Source organism: Dipodomys merriami, unplaced genomic scaffold, assembly GCF_024711535.1.
Source record: "Dipodomys merriami isolate MVZ:Mamm:240054 unplaced genomic scaffold, mDipMer1.0.p SCAF_1, whole genome shotgun sequence".
Lineage (NCBI taxonomy): Eukaryota > Metazoa > Chordata > Mammalia > Rodentia > Heteromyidae > Dipodomys > Dipodomys merriami.
In genome coordinates, this window is record NW_027202270.1 from 53100617 (window position 1) to 53128211 (window position 27595).

General features: G+C 33.5%; 1 protein-coding gene across 1 annotated transcript in view; it reads right to left on the minus strand.

Moving 5' to 3' along the window:
* The window catches only part of Psmd14 (proteasome 26S subunit, non-ATPase 14), a 96938-nt gene that overhangs the window by 11066 nt on the left and 58277 nt on the right, over positions 1 to 27595 (minus strand). Inside the window, exons 7-10 of the mRNA XM_070022172.1 lie at positions 26736 to 26886; positions 10979 to 11086; positions 5917 to 5991; positions 2356 to 2481 (exon numbers count right to left, since the gene is read on the minus strand). Of these exons, the coding sequence (XP_069878273.1) occupies positions 2356 to 2481; positions 5917 to 5991; positions 10979 to 11086; positions 26736 to 26886 (460 nt within the window). The remainder of the gene's footprint in view (positions 1 to 2355; positions 2482 to 5916; positions 5992 to 10978; positions 11087 to 26735; positions 26887 to 27595) is intronic.

Consider the following 27595-nt stretch of genomic DNA (forward strand, 5'->3'; position numbering starts at 1 on the left):
TCCTGACCATCTAGCATTGAACCATGAAAACCACAGATCTCAGCCTCCTGAGTAGTTAGGATTATTGGTATGAGCCACTAATGCCTGGCTAATCTCACATTTTTAACTGCTTGTTTAAACTAGTTAACCTTCTATTTTACCTAAACTGGAAAAGTTAATGGCACTTATGCATTTCTCATCACCTAGGTAGGAAACCTTGAATTCACCTTTGATTCCGTAATCAGTTTATTTGCCTGATACCTTCATTTCCATTGCCATTAGAGTAATTTAGACATTTAATACAAACTCTTCTTCAGTACAATCTCCCACTCAAATTTCCTCTTTTAGCATCCCTTCCATACTGTTGTAAAATAGCTTTCTAAAGACAAATTTTGAACATATCATGCTTCCAATATAAAATAACTCCTGATATTCCAGCTTAAATGTTACTTGATATACTGTATTGTCTCTTTTCCCCCTATTCCTCCAACTACCTGGTAACCACAATTTTGTACTCTCTAGTTCTGAGTTCAGAATTCTTACACACTACAGTGTGTAAATATGTAAATATACACACATATGCATATACATGAGTATATACACACATGTATACACACAGACATATACACATATATACGTGGATGTGTATATATATATGTATGTGTGCAACTGAAATGGAGTAAAACAAATATATTACATATAATAATCACTGTTTCAAATTTTTGTTTTTCTTTCCCCAAAGACCTGGACTTGAACTTGCTATCTGACACGCACCACTTCCTGTATCTGTGATTTAATTTGAGGTAAGAGTCTCACAGACTTTTCTCCTGGGCTTGCAATGCTTGCAGCTTCCTGAGTAGCTAGGATTATAGGCATGAGCCACCAGTGCCTGGCTTATTTTTTTCAATGTGAATATGGGTCTAAAAAGTTGAGAACTATGTTATGTGCTGAATGATGTCTCAATAAGATATGCTATAATTCCATTTGATTAAGCACTGGGATTACAACTGCTAAAGTTGAAGTTTGCCTAGGATCACTAGAAACTAGAAAAGAGAAAGATCATCTCCTACAAGCTTCAGAGGGAGCAAGGCCCTGAAAACATCTTGGTTTCAGCCTTTTAGCCTCCAGAACCATAAGAGAATATATTTTTGTTGTTACAAGCCACTAGTTTATGGTAATTTATGATGGTAGCACTGGTTAATATAACATGGAAGATACCGTTTAGTAAAATCTCAAGGTTTTTGTTTTGGGGCCTAGGTCCTGAGCTCCTTTTTGTAAAGGCTAACTTTCTACCACTTTGAACAACAGCTCCACTTCCAGTTTGGGCGCAGTTAAATGGAGATAAGAATCTCACACTTTTCCTACTCAGGCTGGCTTCGAGTCATGATCCTCTGGTCTCAGCCTCCTGAGTAGTTAGGATTATAGGCATGAGCCATCAGTGCCTGGTCTCAAGTATTTTCTTATCTTAATTTCTTTTTCTTTTTTTTGTCGGTTGTGGGGGCTGAACTCTGGGCCTCGGCACTATCCCTGAGCTATTCAGCTCAAGGCTAGTGCTCTACCACTTGGGCCACAACTCTACTTCCAGCTTTTTTCTGCTTATGTGGTGCTGAGGAATCAAAACCCCGGGCCTCATGCATGCAAGGCAATCACTCTACCACTGAACCACCTTCCCAGCCCTATTTTCTTAATTTCAGAGTTGTAAAATAATATAAAATTATGAGAAAATATTATGGACATGTATATTTTAGCATACAATAAACATTTTCAGGAGGTTTTGCATCATACAACTTCTTAAATGTTCACATACAAAGTAACTAGTCTCTTTAGTTACTTTTTTATATTATCTTTATTTATTATTTTCTCATAGCACAATGCATTATGTTTACTTAAGTTTCTTTTCTTTAAAGAAAGTAAGCTCTCTAATAAGGACTTTTCCTTTCTTGCTTTTTATCATATCTCTGGTGCCAAGCACCAGAGAAGATTTTCATTATTTATTACATGGAAAATAGGAAAGTCCATAAATTACATGTAGCAAATATTAAATGCTGTTGCAATTGTCTAAATCTTCTTCCTCTCTTTGTAAGAAAAGCTCTCTGAATTAATGAGAAGATTTCAAACATTCAACTAATGACATTACATGGTACAAATTGGCAAACTACATCCCATGGGCCAAATCCGTCAGCTATCTATTTTAACAGAACATACCATTTTATTTATTTATATATTGTTGGTGGCTGCTTTTGCACACGGCATTTATGAGACTAGTTGACCTATAAAGCAAATATTTACTATTTAATCTACAAAGCAGGTTTCTCTATTTTTAATGACAATACACATTTGTTTGACATCTAACATACAATCCAAAAATTGTTTTACCTTATTGTAATTCTTAGCTAATTCTAGCATCTCTTTTACCACTGATTCATTGTGTTTACAATGTTCACTGTAGTCCTGAAGTGTCAAACCTTCCATCCAACTCTTCTTATGCAAATTTAGCAACATCTAAAAATATAAACAAAAAGTAATTACTTTCTTAGCTTAGGAAAATTCCCTTGAGAAAAGGATATTACCAAAAACAAATCACACAGAAAAACTTAAGTATTAAATTTAACTTTAGTAATTTAAATAAATCCTAATTAGATTCTTCTAAATTATGTAATCTCAGATGTACTCCAATTCCATGGCCTTTCTTCCCTTTGCTATCCTATCTAGAAGACTATTCTAATTCTGTATGACTTATTTTCCTCTTTTCCTTTGAGATAGATCCCTTCCCTAATTACACTATCTAAAAAGGCCACCCCAGATTATCTTAAGCAAAGATTCCCATCTTACTATGTTGTTTGTGCTGATCCTAGGACTTGAACTCGGCCTGGGCACTGTCCCTGACTTTTTTTTGCTCAGGATTAGCACTTTACCACTTGAGGCACAGCTCTACTTTTGGCTTTCCTAGTGTTTAATTGGAGATTAGAGTCTCTTGGCTTTGAACTGCAATCCTTCGATCTCAGCTTCCTGAGTAGCTAAGACTACCAACAGTGCCTGGCATTACTGTTATAATGTGTATGAACACCTGAAAGTTTTGTTTTCTTGTTTAGTGCATTTCTCTCCTGCTAAAAAGAAGCCAAGAGGGCAGGGACTTCTCTTTTAAGATCATCAGAGTCTATATTAATCATAGGCAAAAAATAACAGATTTATTAATGTTTTATATTACACACAGGTCTGCTAATTTTTCATATAGTCAGGTCGGTCTCAGTTTATGTACCAACAAATTGATAATCTCAATTTTTTTCTTCAAATGTTTCATATTTTATCTATAATTTGAAAAGTTAAAACTTTCTATGTTATCAGAATAAAAGGCTATGAAGCTGGGGAGTAAATGATATAAATCCAGTTTATAATCACACTAAAAACTTTGGTTGGACTCTGTATTAGTGATCCTGATACTGAACACCTGAACTCAGTATTTTTCAAACTGGACTCGTGTGTGTGTGTGTGTGTGTGTGTGTGTGTGTGTGTGTGTGTGTGTGTGTGTGCGCGCGCACACATGGGAAGTCGGGTAGAAATCTTGCTATGTAGCCCAAGAGCCCAAGATAGCCTGGAACTCAAGTGGTGGGATTATGGGCATGAACCATCACTGGCTTTCAAGTTTGCATTTTTAAGACAGTTTTTCTTAACGTCTCATAACACACATTGTTTTCAATTAAGGTCTATCAATGAAGAATTTGTTGTTTTTTTTTTAAAACTGAAACAAGTATGGAATGTCAAAAAATAGTGGCTACAGAAAGATTATTGGTGTCATCAGAATACTTTAGGGGTTGTTACAGCTCAGTAACATAGTATTTGCTTCATATGCACATATGCACAATATGAATCCTGAGTTCAATCCCCAACTCCACAGACACAAACACCAGGAGAACAAGCAAATTTTAACTGGTATCACTTTACCAGGAGGAGCTGAAACATAACTTCTATAGATTAGTTCAGTTTAGGAAACAATCCCACTTGTTTAGAAGTTTGTAGCTTTTATTGTACAATGTTTAATTATGATGGAAAATACTGTAAAGAGGGTTCATGAAAAGCCTTTGAAGCTTTACAAGATAAATGTTCTACCTTTAGCCAGGTGCCTATGACTCATGCCTGTAATCCTAACTATTCAGGAGGCCAAGATCTGAAAATTGCTGTTCAAAGCTAGCCTGGGTAGGAAAGATCATAGACTCTTATCTCCAATTAAATACCAAAAAGCTGGAAAAGGGGTTGTGGCTCAAGTGGTAGAGCTCTAGACTTAAGCATAAAAGTTCAGGCCCTAAGTTCAAACTCCAGAACACCAAGATATGTACGCACATTTAAAAAACAAAAAAAGTTCCACCATAGTTCCCAAGACAAGAATATTGTGTTAAAAAATTCTCTGGAAAAATCTTGTAACGTAAATCCAATTTCAATTTAAAGGCTAGTGCTCTACCATGTGAACCACAGCTCTACTTCAATTGGAGATAGAGGTTCATGGACTGTCTTTCCCAGGCTGGCTTTGTCTGTGATCCTCATATCTAAGTCTCCTGAGTAGTTAAGATTACAAGTGTGAGCTCCTGTGCTTGGCTGCGGTGATCTTTTTAAAAGCTTGTAATTATTCCATAGAAATAAAAATAAAGGCTCAAAAGGTATTTCAAACAATAAAATAAATTAATCACAGCAGAAGTAAACATGAGCAAACAGCTGGTTTCCTCTAGATCATTGCTGTGCACAAATACCTAGATTCTTCAGGGGACTTTATGGGTGTATTTGACCTTTCAAAAAAGTTTATCAAATCTAAAATAAAAAGGAAAATTATTTCTTTTCAAAGGCTACCTATTATAGCTCGTGTTTCCCTCATATGTAACTGGAATTAAATATGAAAGTTATCTAGCTGAGAGCTGGAAGGTATGGATGGGCTGCCCAACTTACTTTGCTTCCCACTCATCATATGTACCCAAATCCTCTCCAAGCCACCTTTATGAGAAACAGTTTCAACTAGTAAATAAGACCATTCTTATTTACTACTCAATACTTATCACTTGTATGTACAATGTGTATGTAGCAAGCAAAACTTACTGCTTATTAATAGTAAATTCAGTTTCCTTAAAGAAAAAATTAAACAATTTTTCCTAAGTGATATACAAAAGGCTACTTGAATAGATAATTAATTGTAATAGCAATTGCCTCCCTTTTGGTTTATAGTTTTGAGTTTTTACATGTTCACATTAGATTTATGTCTGTTTTCATACCAAGAATTTTCAAATATAACTTTTAAAAATATCTGTTTTGATAGATTTGTATTCTTCTATATCTTATTTTATGATTTTTGCTAGTATAGTTTTTCTCTCAACTAATGTCAATGTCAAATACATATCTGCCTATTTAAAAAAAATTCTATAAACAGTTTCATTTTTATTTTCCTTAAGTTACAATAAGAACTATACCGCCAGGCACCAGTGGCTCCTGCCTGTAATCATAGATTGTGGTTCGAGGCTAGTTCCAATTAGGAAAATCCATGAAACTCTATCTCTAATTGCCACCAAAAGGGAGGTGAGGGGGAGAGCTAGGACTCACTCAAGCAGATTCATAGCATTGAGCAAAAAAAAAGCTCAGGGATAGCGTCTAGACCCTGAGATCAAACACCAGGACCCGTATTGCTCTCCATTCTGCCAAAGAAAAGTACTATGTAATTAAAATTTTATCTTATTCTTATCAAATTTGAAAAGCTATAGTTAATCAGAAAACCACAGAAAAATACTTTTATACTTTATCATAAAACAAAGATGAACATTTGATTTCCAACCTTAGCACCTACTGCTAAGAGAAAATACATCTTTAAATAAAATGTTCTTTTCTTTATGTTATGGCAAACAACTACTAGTTTAAGCAGTTTGAAAAATATTATTTTCTATGATAAAAATTTAAACTTACCTTCTGTTCCAGTTCATTTTTCCGATAATTAATTGTGATGGAATAATAATGTCTGTTTAATCCATGAATTAATGCCTATATAATTTAAAAAGAATAAAGTAATATTTTTATGTAGTAACATATAAATGTTTGGAACTGTTGACATATATTATACACAATACTTTTATCACATTTTAAAGAGGGCACTGTATCCTGAATTCAAATTAAATTAAAACTTTTTTTTCTCTGCTACAAGTTTAAAGGAAAGTTTAAAATAATGAGTGACACATTCTTTTCAAAACATGTTATAGGGCTGGGAAGGTGGCTCAGTGGTAGAGTGCTTGCCTTGCATGAATGAGGCGCCCTGGGTTCGATTCCTCAACACCACATAATCAAAAAAAGTCAGAAGTGGCACTGTGACTCAAGTGGTAGAGCACTAGCCTTGAGCTGAAGAGTCCAGAGTTCAGGCCCCATGACCAACAAAAACAAACAAAAAAACAACATGTTATAGAGCCTAACAAATTCAACAGTTTCAGCCTTGCTTAGAGTCAGAAATCAGGTATGGGTTCCTCATAATTATGTCTGATTTTCTGATATTTAGAGGGTCCTTTGGTATTTCAAAAGTTTAAGAACACTATAATAATGCACTTGTTTTTCTTCACCCAAAATGAATGTTTCCTTTTTCTTAACTCAATTTTGAGTGATTCAAATAATTGTGTCTAGGCACATTTCCAAATTAACAATGTGAATTTATTATTTACTGTATCTAACACATATTCTCTTCTAGTATAACGTGAATCTCACTAAACAGAATTTCTTTCGCTACACTCAATCTCCAAGACTAATCATAATAAAAATTTATGCTAATGACATGGCTTCATTTTAAAAAAAAAACATAAAAAACAATAACCCCGGGTGTACTGGAATCAATTCACAACTGCCCAAGGACCTAGCATTAGCAACAGGAATTCAACTATGGTTCAAAATAGTAGTCTGAAGGACCTAAAAAGCTCTATCAGCCTAGTAAGGTATGAAAACAGAGCAACTTAGAAACTTTTTTTTTCTTTATCAAGTATGAAAAATGAAAAGGGACTGGGGATCAACTGTCATGAATTCAGGGCAAAGCTAATCAAAATACAGGATTTTTACTGTGCAGGTCTTAAGGTGCTAAGAGACAAAAAAGGGGAGAGGAAGTGAACATTTAATGAACACCTAACATCTGCTTTACACATCACATCTTCTGATTCTCAAGACAATCTTCAGTAGGTTGGTTCTATCTGTATTATGACAAAGAAAATATGAAACAATCTTTGTCTTTGTCCCAACTTATATCTAGCAAAATACAGAGCTTGAACCTAGTTCATTCTAACTCCACAGCCCAAGTTCTTTCTAACATGCTATGTTACATGTAAGTAAATTCTTTCTTGGATTAATTCTATACATTTTAAAGATTTGCATCAAAAGAAAATAGTTTCTTTAAAAGACTTGTAAGTACTAAAGTATTTAGATATTAGTATTTTAGTACTGTGACAATCCATTATTATATTTCTGATGTCTGCTATACAAATGTGCCATAAAATACTGTAGTTAACATTGGCTGATAAAACAAGTGTAAGTTTAAATAGTTACACTCAAGCTGTCATACAGTGTTACTAACTCACCTACTATGTACCCCTAATGCATTCATCACAGATCATAAACAAACTGATCCAGAGCTTTTTGGTCTCTTGCAGGAGGAGAACTGCACATAGCTGATTTACTTACGATAAAACTATTTAAATTATTCTTACATTCTTGATAAGTTTAAAACATTACATCTAGTTAAAAAGGCATGCTTAGATACATAAATTGCCTTGTCTTAAACTATTTTACATTAAAATGGGAAGATGAGAAAAAGTGATATCCATTAAATCTAAAATGAGACTTTCTATATATAAATAGAAAAACTCTGAAAAGAAAAAAAAATTTTTTTGGAGTCCCTTTAGAGTGGAGAACTGAGCTGTAGAAGCAAAAGTAGAGAAATTTTATTAAATAACCTACTGTACCTTTTGGAACCATAGCCATGTTATTTTGCTCAAGGCTATCACTTCTATCACTTGAGCCACTGTCCCTCAGATCTCAGTCTCCTCAGTAGCTAGGGAATAATTTGAATAATTCAACTTCTGAGTCTCAGCTGCTTCATTTACAAAATAGGTGAAATAGTTCCTATGCAATTGCTTTAGCTACCTACACACTTAATAATTATTAACATTACTCTACAACATAGGCTCAAGTCCCAAACACAAGCATTTATGCATCAATATTTACTTAATCTAAAATGTCATGAACAGTTTTCAATGAGACTGTTTTTAAAAATGAGTTACTACTTATTCTCAATTCAAACATTTGATATAACTGTCATATATTCCAAGTATACAATAACATTAAGTGTCACATTTAATATAGAAGCCTACAGTACTGTTTAGGCATTATACTTTTCCCTCTCTGTCAGGAATATTGAATTTTTAAATAGAAAATATGGAAGTGAAAACAAAATTTGTCTATTAGAACTTGAACATTACCATTAGTGCTTGAAACAATATCATGTTTCACTGTACAAACCTTAAGAAATATGGATAGGAAAGAAAAAAGAAAAAAGTCCATAATTCTACCTTTCAGAAGTAAACAGTAGTAACATCTTGTAAAAATACAGGCATTGTTGATAGTAAAAAATGATGTTTGAAAATTATTAGTAATCACCAGCACATGGAGCCTCTGGCTGCTATCAGACTTCTATAACTAGTATTTGAAAGATAGCTTGGGAGCAGATTCCCTCCGAAGGTTTAACTTTCCCTTCAAAAAAGGCAAGGACTTCTAATCTGTAAGTTAGGGATCCAGCAAACATTTACATTAAAAGTCTGTTGTGGGTACTACCATTCATTTCAGGTCCTTCTGGGTTGCTGCCTTTCTAGCTTCTTAAACAAAACAAAATGAAGTATTCTGAGGTGTGACTTTGTTCTGACGTTTTGGCTTGATCTCATTTGTGTGGTTTAGTACTGAAGTTGTCTTAAAACTGTAAAGCACCCAGATACATGTCATTCTGATGGGCGCTATATAAACTGTGAAATAAATATATTTACAGATTCTAATTGGAAGGCAAAACAAATTAAAACGACAGGAAAAATAATGATGCTGTATTTGTTACATACATAGAAAGTTAGCTTAGGTTTAGTACCTGCTTCCTAAGGTCCATTTTGAATTATAAGATGTTAGAAGGTAAGATTAAATAGCATGAAATGGATGAATACAGAAACATACAGACTTTAACATAAATCATACTCAATTTTAAAATAAAAGAGCACTATTTTCATTAAAAAAAACTTCAACAGGTGGCTGTTGATTTGCAATTAGTAAAATTTTCTGGCAGAAATATATCATGCAGTAATCACAATGATTCTAGATTGAGATGCTACTTAACCTTTTGCAAAAATAATGAAGTAGTATGGTGCTATGGGGGTTTATAAGAAAGGTCATTATCACAGGTTAAACAGGTCCAATAATATATTCTCTTGGAACATACAAGTACAGGCTTGTCTGTGCCCAATCAAAACCACAGGTAGTTATTTAATACTCATTATACTTTGCAGTTTTCTCTGAAGATAAAAATACTTATTTCAAAAGCAAAACATCTCAATCCTTTAAAAAGTATACTTCACTTTAAGGAAGATTTTTGGATGAGTGACTGCTGCAAAATTAAGTGTTTAAAAGTATAAAGTTACCGAAGTATAACCAAACTTAACCATAGTTAACTGTCAAAGCCACAATTCCCCAAAGAGAACTTTATGGCAAAGCATGGGTTCACAGGAAGAAAAGCAATAGCTACTATAATGTGTTTGTCTTGTGTGTTCTATTTAACCAAACATGTTATTTTTGTTCTATTAATTAATCTTTAGAGAAATAATTACTTATACAGTCACAGACTATGACACATTTAATATAATTTTTGTAGACAATGAAGATTTGTATTAAAACAATGAGGCATGTGAATAATACCAAGAAAACATTAACCACTCCAGAGGATAGTAAGTATTTAAGCACCAATAACTCTGATAACATTGATTAACATTAGATAAATCCTCCTCAAAAAGTAATTTATACTTCACAGGAATTACCTTAATAGTGGGTATTAAACAAAAAAGATAGAAAATTTAAGTATTACCTAGAAATTGTTTTAAAGAGCCTCTTAAAATGTCTATTAGTTTTCCCATTATTTTCCACTATGAGAAATGTCTATGACCTAATTAATGATAATAGCCAATGCCTTCTACTTGAAGCTCCTTTACTCTACAAATATTAACCACATGAAACTTCTCTCAAGATAAGGGCTGACTGTCCTATGCTCCTAAAAGGGTGTCCTCAAAATATAGTAGGAAAATGCAATGACTACTAAAACTGACTTATAGAAAACTGACCTATATATGAGCAAATCTAACTTTTCCAATAATCTTTTTTCTTTTTTTAATTGGAATGAAGTCATGTTCTGCTGGTCAGGTCTGGCTTACACTCAATTTTTTAGCTTCCGAAATAGCTAAGATTATAGCAAATCCTTCCTTCCTTTCTTCTTTCTTCCCCCTCTCCCTTCCTTCCTTCCTTTCGTTTGTTGGTCATGGGGCTTGAACTTAGGGCATGGGAGCTGTCTCTGAGCTCTTTCTGCTCAACGTTAACACTCTACTACTTTGAGCCACAGTGATACTTCCTAAAATTCTATTTTTAAACAAACAAAAAATGCAAACAAATTAAAATGCTAATAATTACATCTCTTGTTTGTGTGTGGGGGCTTCAACTCAGCTCTTTATACAATCATGTTTGTTTTGTTTTGTTTTTTCTGCTCAAAGCTGGTACTCTACCACTTGATCTGCATCCCTATTCTGGCTTTTTGCTTGTTAGCTGGAGATAAGACTCTCAGAAGATTTATCTGCATGGGCTGACTTCAAACATCAATACTCAGATCTCAGCCTCCTGAGCAGTAAGCCACAGTGCATGGCATGTGAAAATAACTATCAAGTAATGTAATATAGAATGTGTTATCAAATGTAGCCATTACCTGGATAGATGGCTTGTTTAAGTGACCCAGATTTGAAGTTGTTTGTCTTGGTTCATGTCCTAAGACCATCATATTAGCATTGATCAATCTGAAGGCATCAATAACAACCTGTAAAAACAATGTGTCAAATCAATTCTTTTTAAGAAAACAAGCAATAATGCCAAGAAACACTGGACAAGGCATGATCAACTTGCATCTGTTTCTGGCCTCTTTCCAGAAAATCATTTAATTATAATATTAATAAAAAAGAATCTCCTGCTGATTGTGCCATCAGCACACCACCCTCTATCTTGTAATGTAAGGTGACACCAATTATTGCAATTTTCATTGCAGTAAAGAAAAATACTATCTTTGCATCTTTATTATTAAAACACGTCAATATTAAACTTACACCAAACAGCGTTCATTTGTGTGCATGTTTGTCACCTAAATTTTACCTAGTCAAAATGAATAACAGAGAAACTAAAACTGAAAGTGAGCACAAGCTAAGGGACTACATTTAAAGCCCAGTCCTGTCACATCAATTACACCACCATAGTACTTGAAATGACAACAAAATTATTGCCAGCAAGTCACTTGTCCATGTGTTCTGTACTAGTCAGATACCTTTTACTTCTTGTAACTATGAGAGATTTTATACCTTGTCTGATGGTCTTATACAAGCCACTGCAAAGTATGGGAAGCACAATTTAGGGAAACCAAGGTCACCCAGTTTTAAGCCAAGAGAATCGTATACAATGATACCACAAGTTTATAGTAAAAAAACCAAAACCAAAAACAAAAAAATAGGTATCTTTTTTTCTATATAGAAAAACTTCAAATTCTTATATGATATAATCTGCTAGCTTTTACACATTAAGAAATTAACAAGAACCACACACATACTATTCATTATCCTTTTGTTAATGTGTTTGTGTCCTTTATCATAGATTTGAAAAAAAAATTGTTAAAAGATTTTAACTATTGGGACGTTTTAGGTAAAATCAAGTAACTTCAAGATAGATTGCCTTTTTATGGGAATTTACTTCAATATACCAGTCAGAAAAAAGTCTTACAGTAAGTTAATATAGTATTTTAAAATTATCTGAAAAGTCTATGTAAAGTATGAACTGAGATTTGCCAACAGTTGTTATCAACTAGATATATTCTCATTTGTACAATTAAGAGCTTTACTGCGATAGATGAAAATTGCATTTATTTCAGGTTTAGCCAAATGAAATGTAACAAAAACTAAAAATCTGTTTTAAGAATTTTTACATGTTATATACCAATAAGTAAGATAAAGAAAAACCACTCTTCAAACAATACTTCCAGGAAATGCTCAAATATTACATTTATAAGGAAAAGAATTAACACATTCAGAACATTAGAGAAAAATCAATCTGAAGTTTCTATACAAGCCTATTGGGTTTTTTGTTTTGTATTGTTTTGTTTTTTTGTTTGGTCGTGGGGCTTGAACTCTGGGCCTGGGCACTGTCCCTCAGCTCTTCAGCTCAAAGCAAGCGCTCTACCACTTCAACCACAATGCCACTTCCAGTTTCTGGTGGTTAATTGGAGATAAGAGTGTCACGGACTTTCCTGCCCAGGCTGGCTTTGAACCGTAATCCTCAGATCTCAGCCTCCTCAGTAGCTAGGATTGCAGGCATGAGCCACCAGTGCCTAGCTTAGCCTACTGTTTTTAATTCTAATAGTTCAAAATTTCCTAAAGATTCCCCTTGACTCAAAACCAAACATCATTAGAACATTAATGCTTTGATAGTTCAAAGAAACTTTTTCATTTTTATGCAATGATGGTTCGAAAGTAACCATTTCAATAGATTGATGCACATGTTAAACAAGTAATTCTTTAAAACTGCCACTCTATTATTATTGGGGAATATTAAGAAGCAAACTATCACTTTGATCATATTATTTTATGGCTCCATTTTAAGATCTCAGTAAATTCATTTGCAAGGAAAAAAAACTAGCACAACATTATGGAAATCTCAATATATATCACAATGAAATGCTAACTTTTCAAACTAAAATACCAGACAGCTATTTTACATGTAAAAGTCTCTTTTATTTCTGAAAAATAATGTGAACAGGTGTGAAACACCACAAAAAATAAGTGAAAATACCAAGAAGGTATCATGGTCTGTTTTTTGAAAATAAAAATAATTAACTTTATTAAGAAATTAAGAGGAGGCTGGGAAGGGATGTGAAGGGTAAACAAAGGAGGAGGCTGCAATGCTTGGTAAGAAATGTATGCATTATCCTGCCCATGTAATTGTAACTCCTCTGTACAGTATGTTCACAAATAAAATTAAATTAAATATAAAAAAAAAGAAATTAAGAGGAAAAATTAAGGAAACAATTGTCCAACTAATAAGTTACAGCATATGTGAAATGACTCATTTAAATTGACAATTTAAATTGACAATAGCAATGATACCCAATAGAAATGATTACTTCACACTAAGATTAAAGGAATTTGCTGCCATCACTATAGTAACTGTCTTAAGGAAACTAACATGTTCAACAACCTGCAGACCAAAATTAGACTTAGCATGCAATAAAAAAAATAAATATGGCAATAGTCTACATTTTAATTTTTGTATAATTTTATAATTGCTTTTTCTGCTGTGAGAATAAGTGGGATCCTCCCTCCTTTAGAGCAACCTATCAAAATAGACTCATTAATGTCCAGTGTACTAATGAGCAATGGGTGAAGAAGGTGTTAATTATGCCACAGTTAGATTCAAGAAAAAGCCCTAGCGAGAACTGGAGGTGTTCATGAGCTGAAGATGTTTCCCCATGTTTGTGTATTTACAGCATGATGCAACGAAATGACAGCAAAGTGGTCACTCAATGGTTGATTATAAATCTGAGAATATACTAAACAAAGAACCCCAAGAATTAAAGTATTAGGGAAGTCACAGGAAAAACAATCCATCTTGGGAGATATCAGAATTTTCTAACTATTTCTTTTTGAACTACATATCCATTACACCCATTCCATTTGTCTTGTAAACTTCCAATTGTTTAACCAAAAATGGCTGCACAAAAATCACTTCCTTATTATGTAATAACAAAAACCACCAAGCTGAAATAGGAAGAATAATGTCTAGAATATGATGTTATACTTGTAAAATTCCTTCCCATGTTGAAGTCCTAAAAACAACACTGAATTTGCTCACCAGCCTGACCATTTAATTTTTTCTGGTACAAGTGCCTTGAGACTTTTCAGAGGTCACTGCAACAGTAGACAGCTTATAACAAAACCATTAGCAGTTTGGCTAGCTTAGGGAAACCTCTTACTTTCTTTTTTTGTTTATTATCACTGCATGAATCTGCAGCATATGATAGTTTATAATTTCTCAGGCTTGTTAAATTCATGTTAAAGGTCTGTTTTCTTGTTGAATAAATTTTGTTCATATAATGCTGCCTATTTCATACACTCAGTCTTTAATAGCACCTTTGGTCTATGCGCAACTCACAGATCAAAACAGAGGACTAAAATAGGGGTTGATGATGCTATTTACATGTGTGATTCCTGCTGTCTTCTTGTTAGTAGCTTTAATATAATAGAAGACCTTGTCTGTTTTGTAATTAACACATCTTTACTGGAGAGATATTTGGAAGTGATTGCTGTGAATATACTGGTTAGTAAAATAAACACAATCACACACCACTTTCTGTTATCAGACAAATTTGTGAATTGTACACATTATACTCCAGATCAACAAACTGTGATATAACAGCCAAGTAGAAGACACATATTTATATAACCCTTTATTTTTCTGAAAATATGTATTCACTCTGACCTTGCAAATATAATTAGCTTGTGGGATGTGCAGATTTCAGTACCATGGTTGCTTTACTAATTGCAACTCTTGGAAATAGATACTAAATATTTGGAAGCTGCCAATACAAAATAAAAACTACATCTTTTTTGTACATCTGTCTTAGCTTATAAAAGCAAAATAGTTTTAAAAACAATACTAAGTTCCATGTTTATTCCAAGCATGGCCAAGGGTCAAATGACCTATCATTTCATTTTAAGGAAGAATCCTTGGTTAGGACAAAAAAACTTGAATTATGTTCAAATTCAGTCTAAATTATATTTTTTGGCTTCTTTCATGAATATAGTATGGTTCATCCAATATGCTATTTTTAAGTTCTTGTTTTCTTATCAACTGCTAGGTCACTGAAAGACTAGACTAAATTTCCAAAGCACCAATCCATAATTACTTTTAAAGAAAGCCACTTTTTTTTTCTTGAATAAAATAACTGGGCTTTATTATCCATTTTAAAATTCAATCTAATCCATGATGTCTAATGTATATTGAGAAAACTAGTATAAAAATTAAGAGACTGGGAAAAGGAAGATTTAGGGAGCAGTTTACATTAACTAGTTGTGAAATATGAATTGGTTTAACACAGAGATCTTTACTATAACTGAAATATCCTATGTAGATCCATGGTTAATATAGAAAGACCAAATTGACTAAAGTTTGGAGAAAAAATAAGACAGGAATTTCAGGAATATCTTCTCCCACCTAATTTTTCAATACTTTTCCCCCTTTTAAGTATGCCCTAAAGCCTTCAGCACTTCTCACAGCCCAGGTTAAAACACAGACCCACCAATTTATATTCAGAAAGCTACTTCTTAAAGCATTACTCTGCAAATTAGTTGAACATAAAAGTATTTTAAGAAAAAAAAAGCATACTTCTGGCAGTGATTAGTGTTAAGTGTGTGTGTGTGTGTGTGTGTGTGTGTGTGTGTGTGTGTGTGTGTGTGTGTGTGTGTGTGTGTGTGTGTGTGTGTATCTGTCTTCTTCCTTGCCACCCTGACATGGCATTTTCAATTGTACTTATATTGAATTCAATAAATATGGGAAATATCTGAGGTAGGACTAATGTCTTAAGATTTTTTTTAAGACCTCAAAAATCGGTGCTGGAAAGTAAAAAACAAAAGAAAGAAAAAGAAAATTCAGTTACCAACTAGACTACATACTTAAAAACATAGAAACCTACCATAAATTAAAACGAATCATCAAATCATTACAAAAAGAAGTGTGGAGAGAAAAGCAACATCCCATAGCAAACACTCTTTATCACCTAGAAATGACCTGTTATCATCATTGTTCACGTTGTCTCTAGATTCTTTAAAAATTAAGAGTGCATGTGACCTGGGAAGTACTCTTGAGCTTTGTGACCATTTCATTACTTCTGCTTCCATGCACTGCCACACATCTATCAGAAAAAACATCTTATGTCTCTTATAAGCCCACAGCATAAAAAATTCAGAGATTTCTTACTTTTTATGCCATTTCCAATGGAAAGCACTAAAAACTAAAACTGACTCATGCCAAATGCATATCACTGAATTGCTGTGATTTCTTAGTCTCAAGTTTGCAACATGGAAATTATTTATAAAATGTCAATTTTAGCTCTGGAAAAGAAATTCCTATGTGTATGTACATTTTCTTTCTTCATCCTTGGAGAATTGCTTACTGTAGCTAGAGATCTGCACTACAATTTCAATATACTGGGAGAAAAGGGGATGGAGTAAAAGTAGAATAACATACTTTTTTGACAAGTGAAGACATGCATCAAAATTCAAAGAGTTTCAAACAAGTTTTGAACATACATGCTTTAATGAAAACAAATCGATTTTCAGAAACTAGTATGGCAAAAAGGTAATTAGGCATTTTTAGATCCACAAAACACTGTGAAATGAATTTTTTTAACTTGTAAAAGGAAGTTTAGTGAAGTATTTTAGTGTATACATTTCAGTCAATATGGTAAAGAAGTTTAAGTTTCTGAGACACAAGTTAGAATTCTAGTTCTATCACTTGCTACCTAAGTAACCTAGGACAAGTTATTTAACATTTCAATTTCTGTTTGGTCATAAATAATATATCAGAGAGTTGGTGGTAATATTAAATATATATGTCTCTATGTAATTCTTTTTTTTTTTTTTTTGTCGGTCGTGGGGCTTGAACACTGGGCCTGGGCACTGTCCTTCAGCTCTTCAGCTCAAGGCGAGCGCTCTACCACTTGAGCTACAGCACCACTTCCGGTTTTCTGGTGGTTTATTGGAGATAGGAGTCTCACGGTCTCTCCTGCCCGGGCTGGCTTTGAACCGCGATCCTCAGATCTCAGCCTCCTGAGTAGCTAGGATTACAGGCGTGAGCCACCAGCGCCCGGCTTGTTTCTATGTAATTCTTATTGCTATTAATTGTTGAAGTCATGGAGCCCATTTCTACAAAACCTGCTGTGGAGAATAAAATTGACTTTCATTTCCAAAACTTTGGGACTCATACCAAGTCATGCTTCCTTTGGTTTGCTCTAAGCCAATGATTAGATACAACAATGGTATTAGAACCCTTTGCTACCAAAAGACACCTCTGGGAATCAACTCTGCCTGAAAGATCCCTACAGTAGTTTTTTTTTGTGTGTTACTTTTGTTTTTTTGGTGCTAGTCCTGGGGCTTGTACACAGTGCCTGGGTGCTGTCCTTGCTCTTAAATGTGCTTACGGCACATTTAAGGTGCTCTACACCACTTTGAGACCAGTTCCATTTCCAGTTTTTGGGTAGTTAATTAGAGATAAAGAACTTTAAGGGGGGGGAGGGGGGAGACTGGGAAGGGATGTGAAGGGTAAACAAAGGAGGAGGCTGCAATGCTTGGTAAGAAATGTACGCATTATCCTGCCCATGTAATTGTAACTCCTCTGTACAGTATGTTCACAAATAAAATAAAATTAAATTAAAAAAAAAAAGAACTTTAAGGGCTTTCCTGCCTCAAATGGCTTTGAACTGCGATCCTCAGATCTCAGTGTCCTGAGTACCTAGGATTATAGCTTACAATTAGGTTTTCCCTATCTTTTCTACGTCCCCAGTTGTCTGAAGGCTTTACTCTTTCCCCATCATGAGTATTTCCCCTAAATACATCTGCTACATGCTTAATTTTATCCTGCTGAATGATCTTTGCAATATCCAAACTGACACTGTTAAAGCAGAGTACTACTAGATTGAACCGTGCTAAAAGTCAGAAGAATGTTTATAAACATTCATGACAGATGTTTTTAGATTCATATGTCACAAAACAACAGTAAATTTAAAACTAAATTCCTCAGGGGACTGCTAATGAGCTCAAAGACTACTGCCTGTGGGCCACTGGTTTGATACCAACTTAAGAGTGACAGTTCTCTCAGGTGGCTATTCAGTCAGCATACATAAAATGATCAAGTAACTTTAGATCCCATTGTAGTATTCAAACTAAAACAATTTTTGTGCTTGCTTGATAGTTCCATATAAAGTAAAGAAAAAGTCCTAGAGAATAAAGACTCCAGTTCAATCATTTTAGCATGGTAATAGGCAGGCAGATGAAAAGAATAAGGGACTGATATACATTTCCTGTACAAATAAATAAGCAAATTATAAGCTTTAAACTCTTATCTCAAAAGTCAAATCTATTTAGGCAAAAATAAAGTGAAATAAATTTACTGAATGTCACTTTTAAACACTTTTAATTTTGTTTATTAATTAAATATTGTATAGGAATTGTCATGCCTAATCATCTCAACAATCAAAAGGCATGTTATTATTGGTAATAATATCAATTTACACGTGAGGAAACTAAAGTTTATAGAACTATCATCAAGCTATCCTAATACAAAAGCAAGAAAAACTATCATTTCACTTTGTACTGAATGTCTCTCCTATAACAAATTAGGTGGCATAAATAAATTTGGTTTAAAAATATATATGTATATATATATATATTTATTAGAATAAAAAAACCTCCAAGGCCTTTTGATTTTTTGTTTAACAAAATCTTACAATTCATGTTAAAAAAATTTCAAGGAAAAGAGAAGACAATAGGCATCAATTATCTATTTAAAAAACAAGCCCTAATAATTAACTTTAACTATATATACTCTTCCTATTTTCTTATTGATGTTAGCTTAAATTCATGAAGTACCTTTCCTGTGGCCTGTCAAACTGCAAATTTCAGCAGCATATATCACTGACTTTTAGAATAAAAAACTAATTTGGAACAAAAAGTACATGTAGTAAAGCTATTTGTAATGTGAAAGGTGGGACAAACATCTATTAAACAGCTTAATAGAAGCCTAATTTACCAATATAATAAATTATACATTCCTTAACAAATTACAATAACACATTATACCTGTAAAAACTAAGACCTAGGTCCAGAAAAAAAATCTTTGCAATTGACAATGACTAATGTTATTACCTAGAATATGATGTTTAAAAATGACTATAGTGGGGCTGGGAAGGTGGCTCAGTGGTACAGCGCTTGCCTTGCATGTCTGAGGCCCTGGGTTCGATTCCTCAGCACCACATAAGCAAAAAGAAAAAATCCAGAAGTGGTGCTGTGGCTCAAGTGGTAGAGTGCTAGCCTTGAGCTGAAGAGCTGAGGGACAGTGCCCAGACCCAGAGTTCAGGCCCCACGACCGGACCCAAAAAAAAAAAAAACAACAAAAAACAAACAAAAAAAAAATGACTATAGTAAATCCTATTCTTTTTTTAATCTCTAGTGTACAAAGTACTGCTACTGCCCCACAACAGTGATCAACAAGTTTGTGTTTAAAAAAAAATGACCACAGATAATTACATAATTTGGGAATAAAGAATTCAGTAAGAAGAGTCAATAAATACTATTCTTATAGATAATGGGACACTGACTTAAAAGTTTCTTCTGCGTTTTTGCTTAAACAGTTGGATTCAAACTAATTTGAAACACATTTGAATAATTCAAATGCACAGCAAGTAATAATGCAAAGTAAATTAGCTTTGAGATGATACTAATATGGAAGTGGTAGAGTAAAAGAACTCCACTTGGAACTTTTACCACCATTGAAGATTTATTCTCTTAGCACTTAAGGCATAAAATTACTATACTCACTAGACACTGCTGGAAATGAACTTTATAACTTGGAGGGGTGTGTGGAGGGGGAAGGGGAGAGAAATTGAGGGAGGGAGTAACACTGTTCAAAAAGAAATGTACTTATCACCTTAATTATGTAACTAACCTCTCTGTATACCACAATCTTCTGTTATTATAGAAGTAATGTAGAAAGGAATTAGAATTACATGAGTTAGATGCGTACATTTCTCCCATAGTGTCTTCTATTTCCTCTAATATTGTTTTTATATTACTAAAAATTCTTGATTATAGCAGTTAAATAAATGCTATAACAATTAAGTTTTTAAATTACGAATGGTAACTAACAGTCACATTAGCACCCATAATATTTTCATAGGCATTCTCACAAGATCTGAGAGCATTATAAAATTTCAAAAAATGGATGAGTAACAAACAGGAGGCAAACAAAAGATAAGACAGTAACTAAATCTGTTCCAAGAGTTGGAAGAGTATGCTCACAGAACTATATCAGGAATGGAATTTTTATGTCCTCTATGGTATTTCCTAATTTTTCTTGTTTCAATCAAGAAAACTAGACAAAGGCGTGTGTGTGTGTGTGTGTGTGTGTGTGTGTGCGTGCGTGCGTGCGTGCGTGCGTGCGTGTGAATTAAAATTATCTGGCCCTGTGTCTTAGAGGTAGAATGCTTGTCTAGCATGCATGAAGCCCTGTGTTAGATTCCTCAGTACCACATAAACAGAAAAAGCCGGAAGTGGTGCTATGTCTCAAGTGGTGGGGTGAGTGCTAGCCTTGAGCAAAAGAAGCCCTGAGTTCAAGCCCCAGCACTAGCCAAAAAATAAATAAGTAAATAAATTATCTGGCCCTAAATGATCCTTACAGTATACAAGTAAGGAAAAAAAAAAATCAATCAATAGTAGGAAAGGTGTCTTTTACTACCTTGCAAAGACAAACAATGTACTAAATTTGAGATCTGCTCTCATTATACAAAGGCTCAAATTTATCCAGACTCATGTGCATGAACAAACTGTTCAAATGACCTTGTTAGTGTCATGTTTCAGTTATTTAATAAATGAACATGAGTAACCTGTAAAAATTACTAAACCTGTGGAGAAGAAAACGGAAATGATGACTGAAACACAAAGTTGTTAAGCATCACACACAAACCTTTTTTTTTTTTTTTTTTTTTTTGGGGGGGGGGGGTCCGATCATTGGCCAGAACTCTGGGTCTAGGCACTGTCCCTCAGCTCTTCAGCTCAAGGCTAGCGCTCTACCACTTGAGCCACAGCGCCCCTTCCGGCTTTTTTTCTTTTTGCTTATGTGGTGCTGAGGAATCGAACCCAGGGCCTCATGCATGCAAGGCAAGTGCTCTACACTGAGCCATCTTCCCAGCCCCTACAAATCATTTTATGGGCCAGAGTTTCAATAGAATATAATCACTTTCTTCATTAGTATGCGGAAAGACAACTTTAAAAATGCTAAGTTCTGGGGCTGGGAAGGTGGCTCAGTGGTAGAGCGCTTGCCTTGCATGCTCGAGGCCCTGGGTTCGATTCCTCAGCACCACATAAGCAAAAAAAGAAAAAAGCCGGAAGTGGCGCTCTGGCTCAAGTGGTAGAGTGCTAAGCCTTGAGCTGAATAGCTGCGGGACAGCGCTCAGGCCCAGAGTTCAGGCCCCACGACCAGACCAAAAAAAAAAAAAATGCTAAGTTCTCTATAATCATTTCATAAATATTTATATTCCATTTCTAAAATGAAGATATTTCATAATAAATACTATATAAGATACTAATAATTACATACATTCTATATGACATATATTCTAATCACTATACAGATGTTTTACAATATTCATAATATTATGAAATGGTTATTAAATTCCCTATTTTATAGATGAGAAAACTGAAGATTAAGGAAACTAGGTAGCTTGTTCAAGGTCATGACGAAAAATTGGGATTTGAATGCTTGTCCCAAAACCTATGCTCTTTGATACTTTGTCCTGTTTTTGCATACCTTTTTTTATTTTTAAGCAAGTAAAAACTTAAAGGAAAACTATTATTTGAATTATTTAAAACCTCTACCATCTGACAATTTTCTAGTAGAAGACATTATGGAAAAAAAGTACCCCTCTCTTGAGAAAGACAAACTTCTACATATCTGGAAATAGAACACTCACATCTAACTCATTTCTCTTACATATGTGTTTATTCTCAAGGGTCTCATTTATGGTTAATGACAATTAAAAAAAATAACAGAAGGGTGGGTTTAGGAGGGATAGAGGATGAAAGGAGGAATGGGAAAAATGATCAAAATACATTGCATTCATGAACTGCTCTGCTGAATGACAACTATTTGTAAAACTACTTAAAGATTAAAAAAAAAAAAAAATGTTCTCAGGACCCTATGTCAACCAATGAACACCTACAGTGATAGGTGCCTTGCATCCCAGCTACCTGGGAAGGATAGCAGTCCAAGTTGGCTTAGGCAGAAAATGAAGGGGGTGGGGAGCAAAAAGGGCTGAGGGCATGCTTCAAGTGGTATAGTACTTACCTAGTAAGCAAAAGATGCTGAGTTCAAACCCCATACCATCAAGATAAATGAATATAAATAATACCATTGATTTTACATTATATTTGTGAAAGAATGAACAGCTACATTAGCATAGAGAATGATAGTATTTCTACATTTTTCACACATGGCATAAGCTCTTCTCTGCTGAGTGATATCCCCCCTTTTCACTCTTGAAGCTAAGTATCTGCTTCATCAACTTTGTTCAGTACATACTATTTTCTTCCCTTTTCTAAACCTACTTTGCATTTATGACATTTCCTACAAGCATAATACTACTGATACACACAAAGTTTTGAATATTTGTTGAATTATTTCTGTCCTTGAAAATCTACTTAATACTTATAAAAACAAGCAATATTAGTACATTTTGTAGTGTCTTATATGCAAGGAATGGTATAATATACTGATCACTAGTGACAATATGTAAGAATTATCTTCAAGAAACAAAAAATATTTTCAACTTTGTACCCAATATCATTAGCATATAGGTGTACCAGGTATAATTAAGTAGTATCTATAGGTCATCTTCAATAATATAAATAATACATTTTTAAAAAGTCTACTGGGTATATATAAGTAAAAATGTTTTAGGAAAATCCATTGGAATTATGTAATTACAATTAAATTGTCATCAGTTTTTATGTTTGCAACCAAGAAACCAGATACTACAACAACTGCTTGCAGTCAGCAGGTAGTATCTGAACATGTTATGAACAAGGATCCTCTTATAAGGAAAGTAAGTTCTCTAAAGTAGTTATACTTTTTAATATAAAAGTTAAAATGTCACAATCAATTTGTTAGTTCTGATATTACCCAAATTATCCTTTTGTTCTTAATGCTGTTCTTTTTTTCCTAAGGAGAAGCCTATGCGTATAGTTGAATTAACTGATTTGCTGCTGGATCAAGCCAACTATAGCTTGAATAAAAGGTGACAAAATATAAAGCAAGAGGTTGCCACAGTGGCATTTTAAGAAACAAAGCTTAAAATATTTGAATGTGTATTTAAAATATTTGAATGTGTATATTTTTGTAAATAAACTAAAACAGGACCAGAATCCTGAAAAACATTCACTGATTTGTTTAGAGTAGACCTCTCTGTTTATATACATGAGCTTATTATTCTCTTTATAAATTATGAATTTAATTAGCAATTGTCTTTACCTCTATCATTTAAAAACTTTTATAGTATATAGTATGTAGTATAAAGAGTGCAACAGATTCTTTATCATAGTGTATTTTATCATTTAAGTGGTCTCACTGTCTAGAAAAAACTGACAGATGAGTCAGAACTGTTCGTAAAAATACATAATACCTACTATGCATAATATAAAGAACTATTAACAATTTAGAGACAATGTATATAGCTCTTTCACCTAACTTAGTGCTGAAAGGAGTGACATCTAGCCACACTAATTACAGAGACTGAAATGACCTCTGGTATTCATTTACCATTCCTAAGTTTATTTTGATTAATTTATAATAGTCTAACATTAAAAAGTAAGAAAAAAAACAAAACTTGAGCACTCAAATTTTATAAACTTGAATTTATGTGCTTGCTCTGCTGCTTTCTTATGTTGTGATTTTGGCAAAGTAATCTCTTGACCCTTTTTTCAACCATTTTACTGACAAAAGGTAATAGTCGTGCCTATCTCTAAGATTACTAGAAAGAATTAGTGTGGTAAGTTGAAATGATTATTACTGCAATACCAGGCAAACAGAAGTTATTTTTTAAAAAACTACAATCAAATCAATGACGAGTTCACAAAGAATCCTGATTATCAAATCACTCAAAAGACACAAGTAAAAACTGGAATTCATAAAAGGGAAAACATAAAAATACATAGGAGAGATGCTTAAAAATATTAAGAGATCCAACTTAAATCACTTACACATAGGTTTTCATTTTACTTCTTGACCTAGTCATTGACTTACTAAAGATTTTGACAGCTTTGAAAAAACATATACAGGAAAGGAGAAGGAGAATACTATACTATTTTTCATTTTATAACTTTGTATTATTAAGTTTACAATTTAACTCACACTATGTTTATGTTTGTTCTAGCATTTAATTTGGCTCATAAGTTTTGAGGGGGGGGGCTATGGAGGGACATGAGTGCATATGCACGTGAATGAGTGCTAATCCTGGTGCCTGAACTCAGACCCTGAGCATTGTCCCAGGGCTTTGTTTGCTCAAGGCTAGAGCTCTATCACTTGAGCCATAGCGCCACCTCTGGATTTTTGGTGGTTAATTGGAGATAAGGGTCTTACAGACTTTCTTACCCAGGCTAGCTTTGAACTACAGTCCTCAGATCTTAGCTTTCTCAGTAACTAAGATTACAGGCATCAGCAGTTGGCAAAGAGGTCTTGGCACAGAAAAAATCATAAATTGTAACAAAACTCAAGCACCATATAGATGAAGTTGCATTACTGACAAAGATCTGGAATCAGGAATATAATCATATGAATCTGTAGTGTGGGTATAACAAGTAGTAATAGTCATCAATATTAGAGAATAATATTTTTTCAAGAATATTTTTCATAACATATAGATATATTACTTTACATAAAATAAATTTATTTTTAAACTAGATTTAACATCACTAACAGGAATATAATCAGTGTACTTTATAATGCAATTCATTTTTAATAAATTATAACTAGATATAAAATGCTGAATATTTTAGAATACTTAATGAGGTATTAAAACTAAAATTCCTATTTACAATTATACTTAAGAGTTTTAATTATTGCTAGCTAATTATTGTGGTAAGGCAACTGTGTATTTTTAAAACAGTAATAATTATTTAATTAAATTACATAGGTTACTAAAAAGATACCTTAAATACCAAAGATTTAAACTTGAATTATTATATTATACTTCTCAAAAGCCAAGGAGTTTTTGAGATGAAAATCAATTTGATTTTTACCAAGTTGATATAAATATGCTTATGCTTAGCTTTAAACGAGAAACTAAGTAAATATAAACACAAGTATGCAGCAAGCCAAGTAAGTTGTCTATTCTAAACTGTCTCGTATAGCAGCTTCTATTATTATTGATTTTAGGAATAGTTCCTGTCTCTGAAAAGCTAAATCTCATTTAATAGAATTATGTTTTGAAGAAGACCTCAATTTTTATGTATCATAATAATATATGCAGAAACATTCAACTCCCAAATTTATAATAAATAAAAACTCCATGTTTTAACAACTATGTGTAGTTTGTTCAAGTTGGTGAGCAGATGTAAATATAATCTACACTACTATCAAACTGTAGGTCTGATAGATATCAAGCAAATATTTATTTCTAAGCACTTTAAAAATTATTTGTAAAACCTGAATAAAAAGGATTCCATAAATGTATTGTGATTTTATTTTAACAATTATTCTACACTACAATGGAAGTACATGCTCAAACAAGACACCTCAGCAGTATTTTAAAGCAGTAACCACCTAGCCAATTTCTGTATGTTCTGTAGTTTTTCTAATCCACTCTCCCTGTGGTTGAGCAAAATCGAATTGCCTCTCACATTTGCAGACAGCTCTGTGAAGGTGATAATAGAGCTGCTCCCTGCTGTCATGAGGCAGGAAATAGGAAAATGGCATATGGGGCTAGAAAGAAAGAAATAAAAAAAAAAAAAGAAAGAAAGAACGAAAGAACGAACAAAAAAAGAGAACTAAATAAGAACAAAAGAGATTTCAACAAAGAGCAACTATAACCCATTATGCTTTGCAAGTAAATCTCTTTTCAGAATCATTTAGCATATTTAATCATTCATCTGTGTCCTCACTCCAGATACATGAATGGCTGATACCAAATCTTTGGTGCAAGTTTTCATTGTCTAAAAGATTTGGAATATTTAACTTCAAAATACGTTCTGCACAACATAAAGCAGAATCCTTCAAACAGACATTTTATAATACTATGCCAATTCCAAGTATACCATTTAAAAATTTTAAAAAGGTAGAGTAAACCTAATTAAAACAGTAATAAAATGTATACAGCAGCTTTCAGTATGGTTTAGCATCCCCAGATTTATGAAAAAAAAATTCATACCCGACACTAGGTGAATAAACTAAAAAAAAAAAAAAAAAAAAAAAAAGCCAAATCCCTCAAGAGTTAAACTGCTAATAATATCAAAACACATTAACTGACTTGAATACTTTTGTTCTTCTAAGTATAAAGTGGTTTTAGTGTGATTAAAAACCCTGTGTAAGACAAAATGGATGTTTATTTAATCTATGTGTAAACAGAATGTGGCCATAGACAGCAACAAAGATAGAATTGACTCTACCTTTCCTTTTACACTCTGAATGGGATCCACAACTACTGCCACAGCTCTTTCCGACAAGGCTTCAAAGCTCTGCTGAGTGTTGATATCCACACCAGAAAGCCAACAGCCAAAGCCAGGGTGACTGTGATACCAACCAACAACCATCTCAGGCCTGAAACAAAGAGGGCATTCAGATGCTCAGAACAGAACAAGTAATATATTTATGATATGAAAAGAAACAACACACTAACAGGGTATAAATTAAGAAGAGATGAAAAAAACACAGGTGTGAAAAAGCACCATTAGAAACTCTGAAATTGTACACCATATTATCCAGAAAACATAGAAATGAATAAGTGTGACAAAGGAGTGCTATCATTAAGAGTTGCACATTAGCAGTGGTAGATAAGGCTTTCAGTTTTTCACCTTGTTACCACACTTTCTCAGAGCCAGTTTTTACCCTTTCAGCATTCAAGTAAATATCTACTCTTTAACTCCTTAGCTCTGGGAGTTGGATTTTCTAGGCACAGAGCACATTTTCAACAATGGACACCAGGATCCACTGTTGTGAAAGGATTAAATATCAATTAAACCAGCAGTAGAACTAGGAACTCAGTCAAAAACCAATTTGCACTGTTCTGCTCAGCTGCTGAGCCTTTTGCTAACATTAATTTTGAAGTTTTTTCCACAGTAGAAGAATTTGAGCAAGAGAATGACAACTATTGAGAGATCTGGTCTGAGGATAAAGACTTACAAATACTTGGGTTATACTTTCTGTCTGTAAAACATATCTACAAACAAATATTCAAAATCTCATTTGCTTGCAATTCTCAAATATATAAAATATACAAGTTCTTTCAATTACAAGTGACAAGACAGTA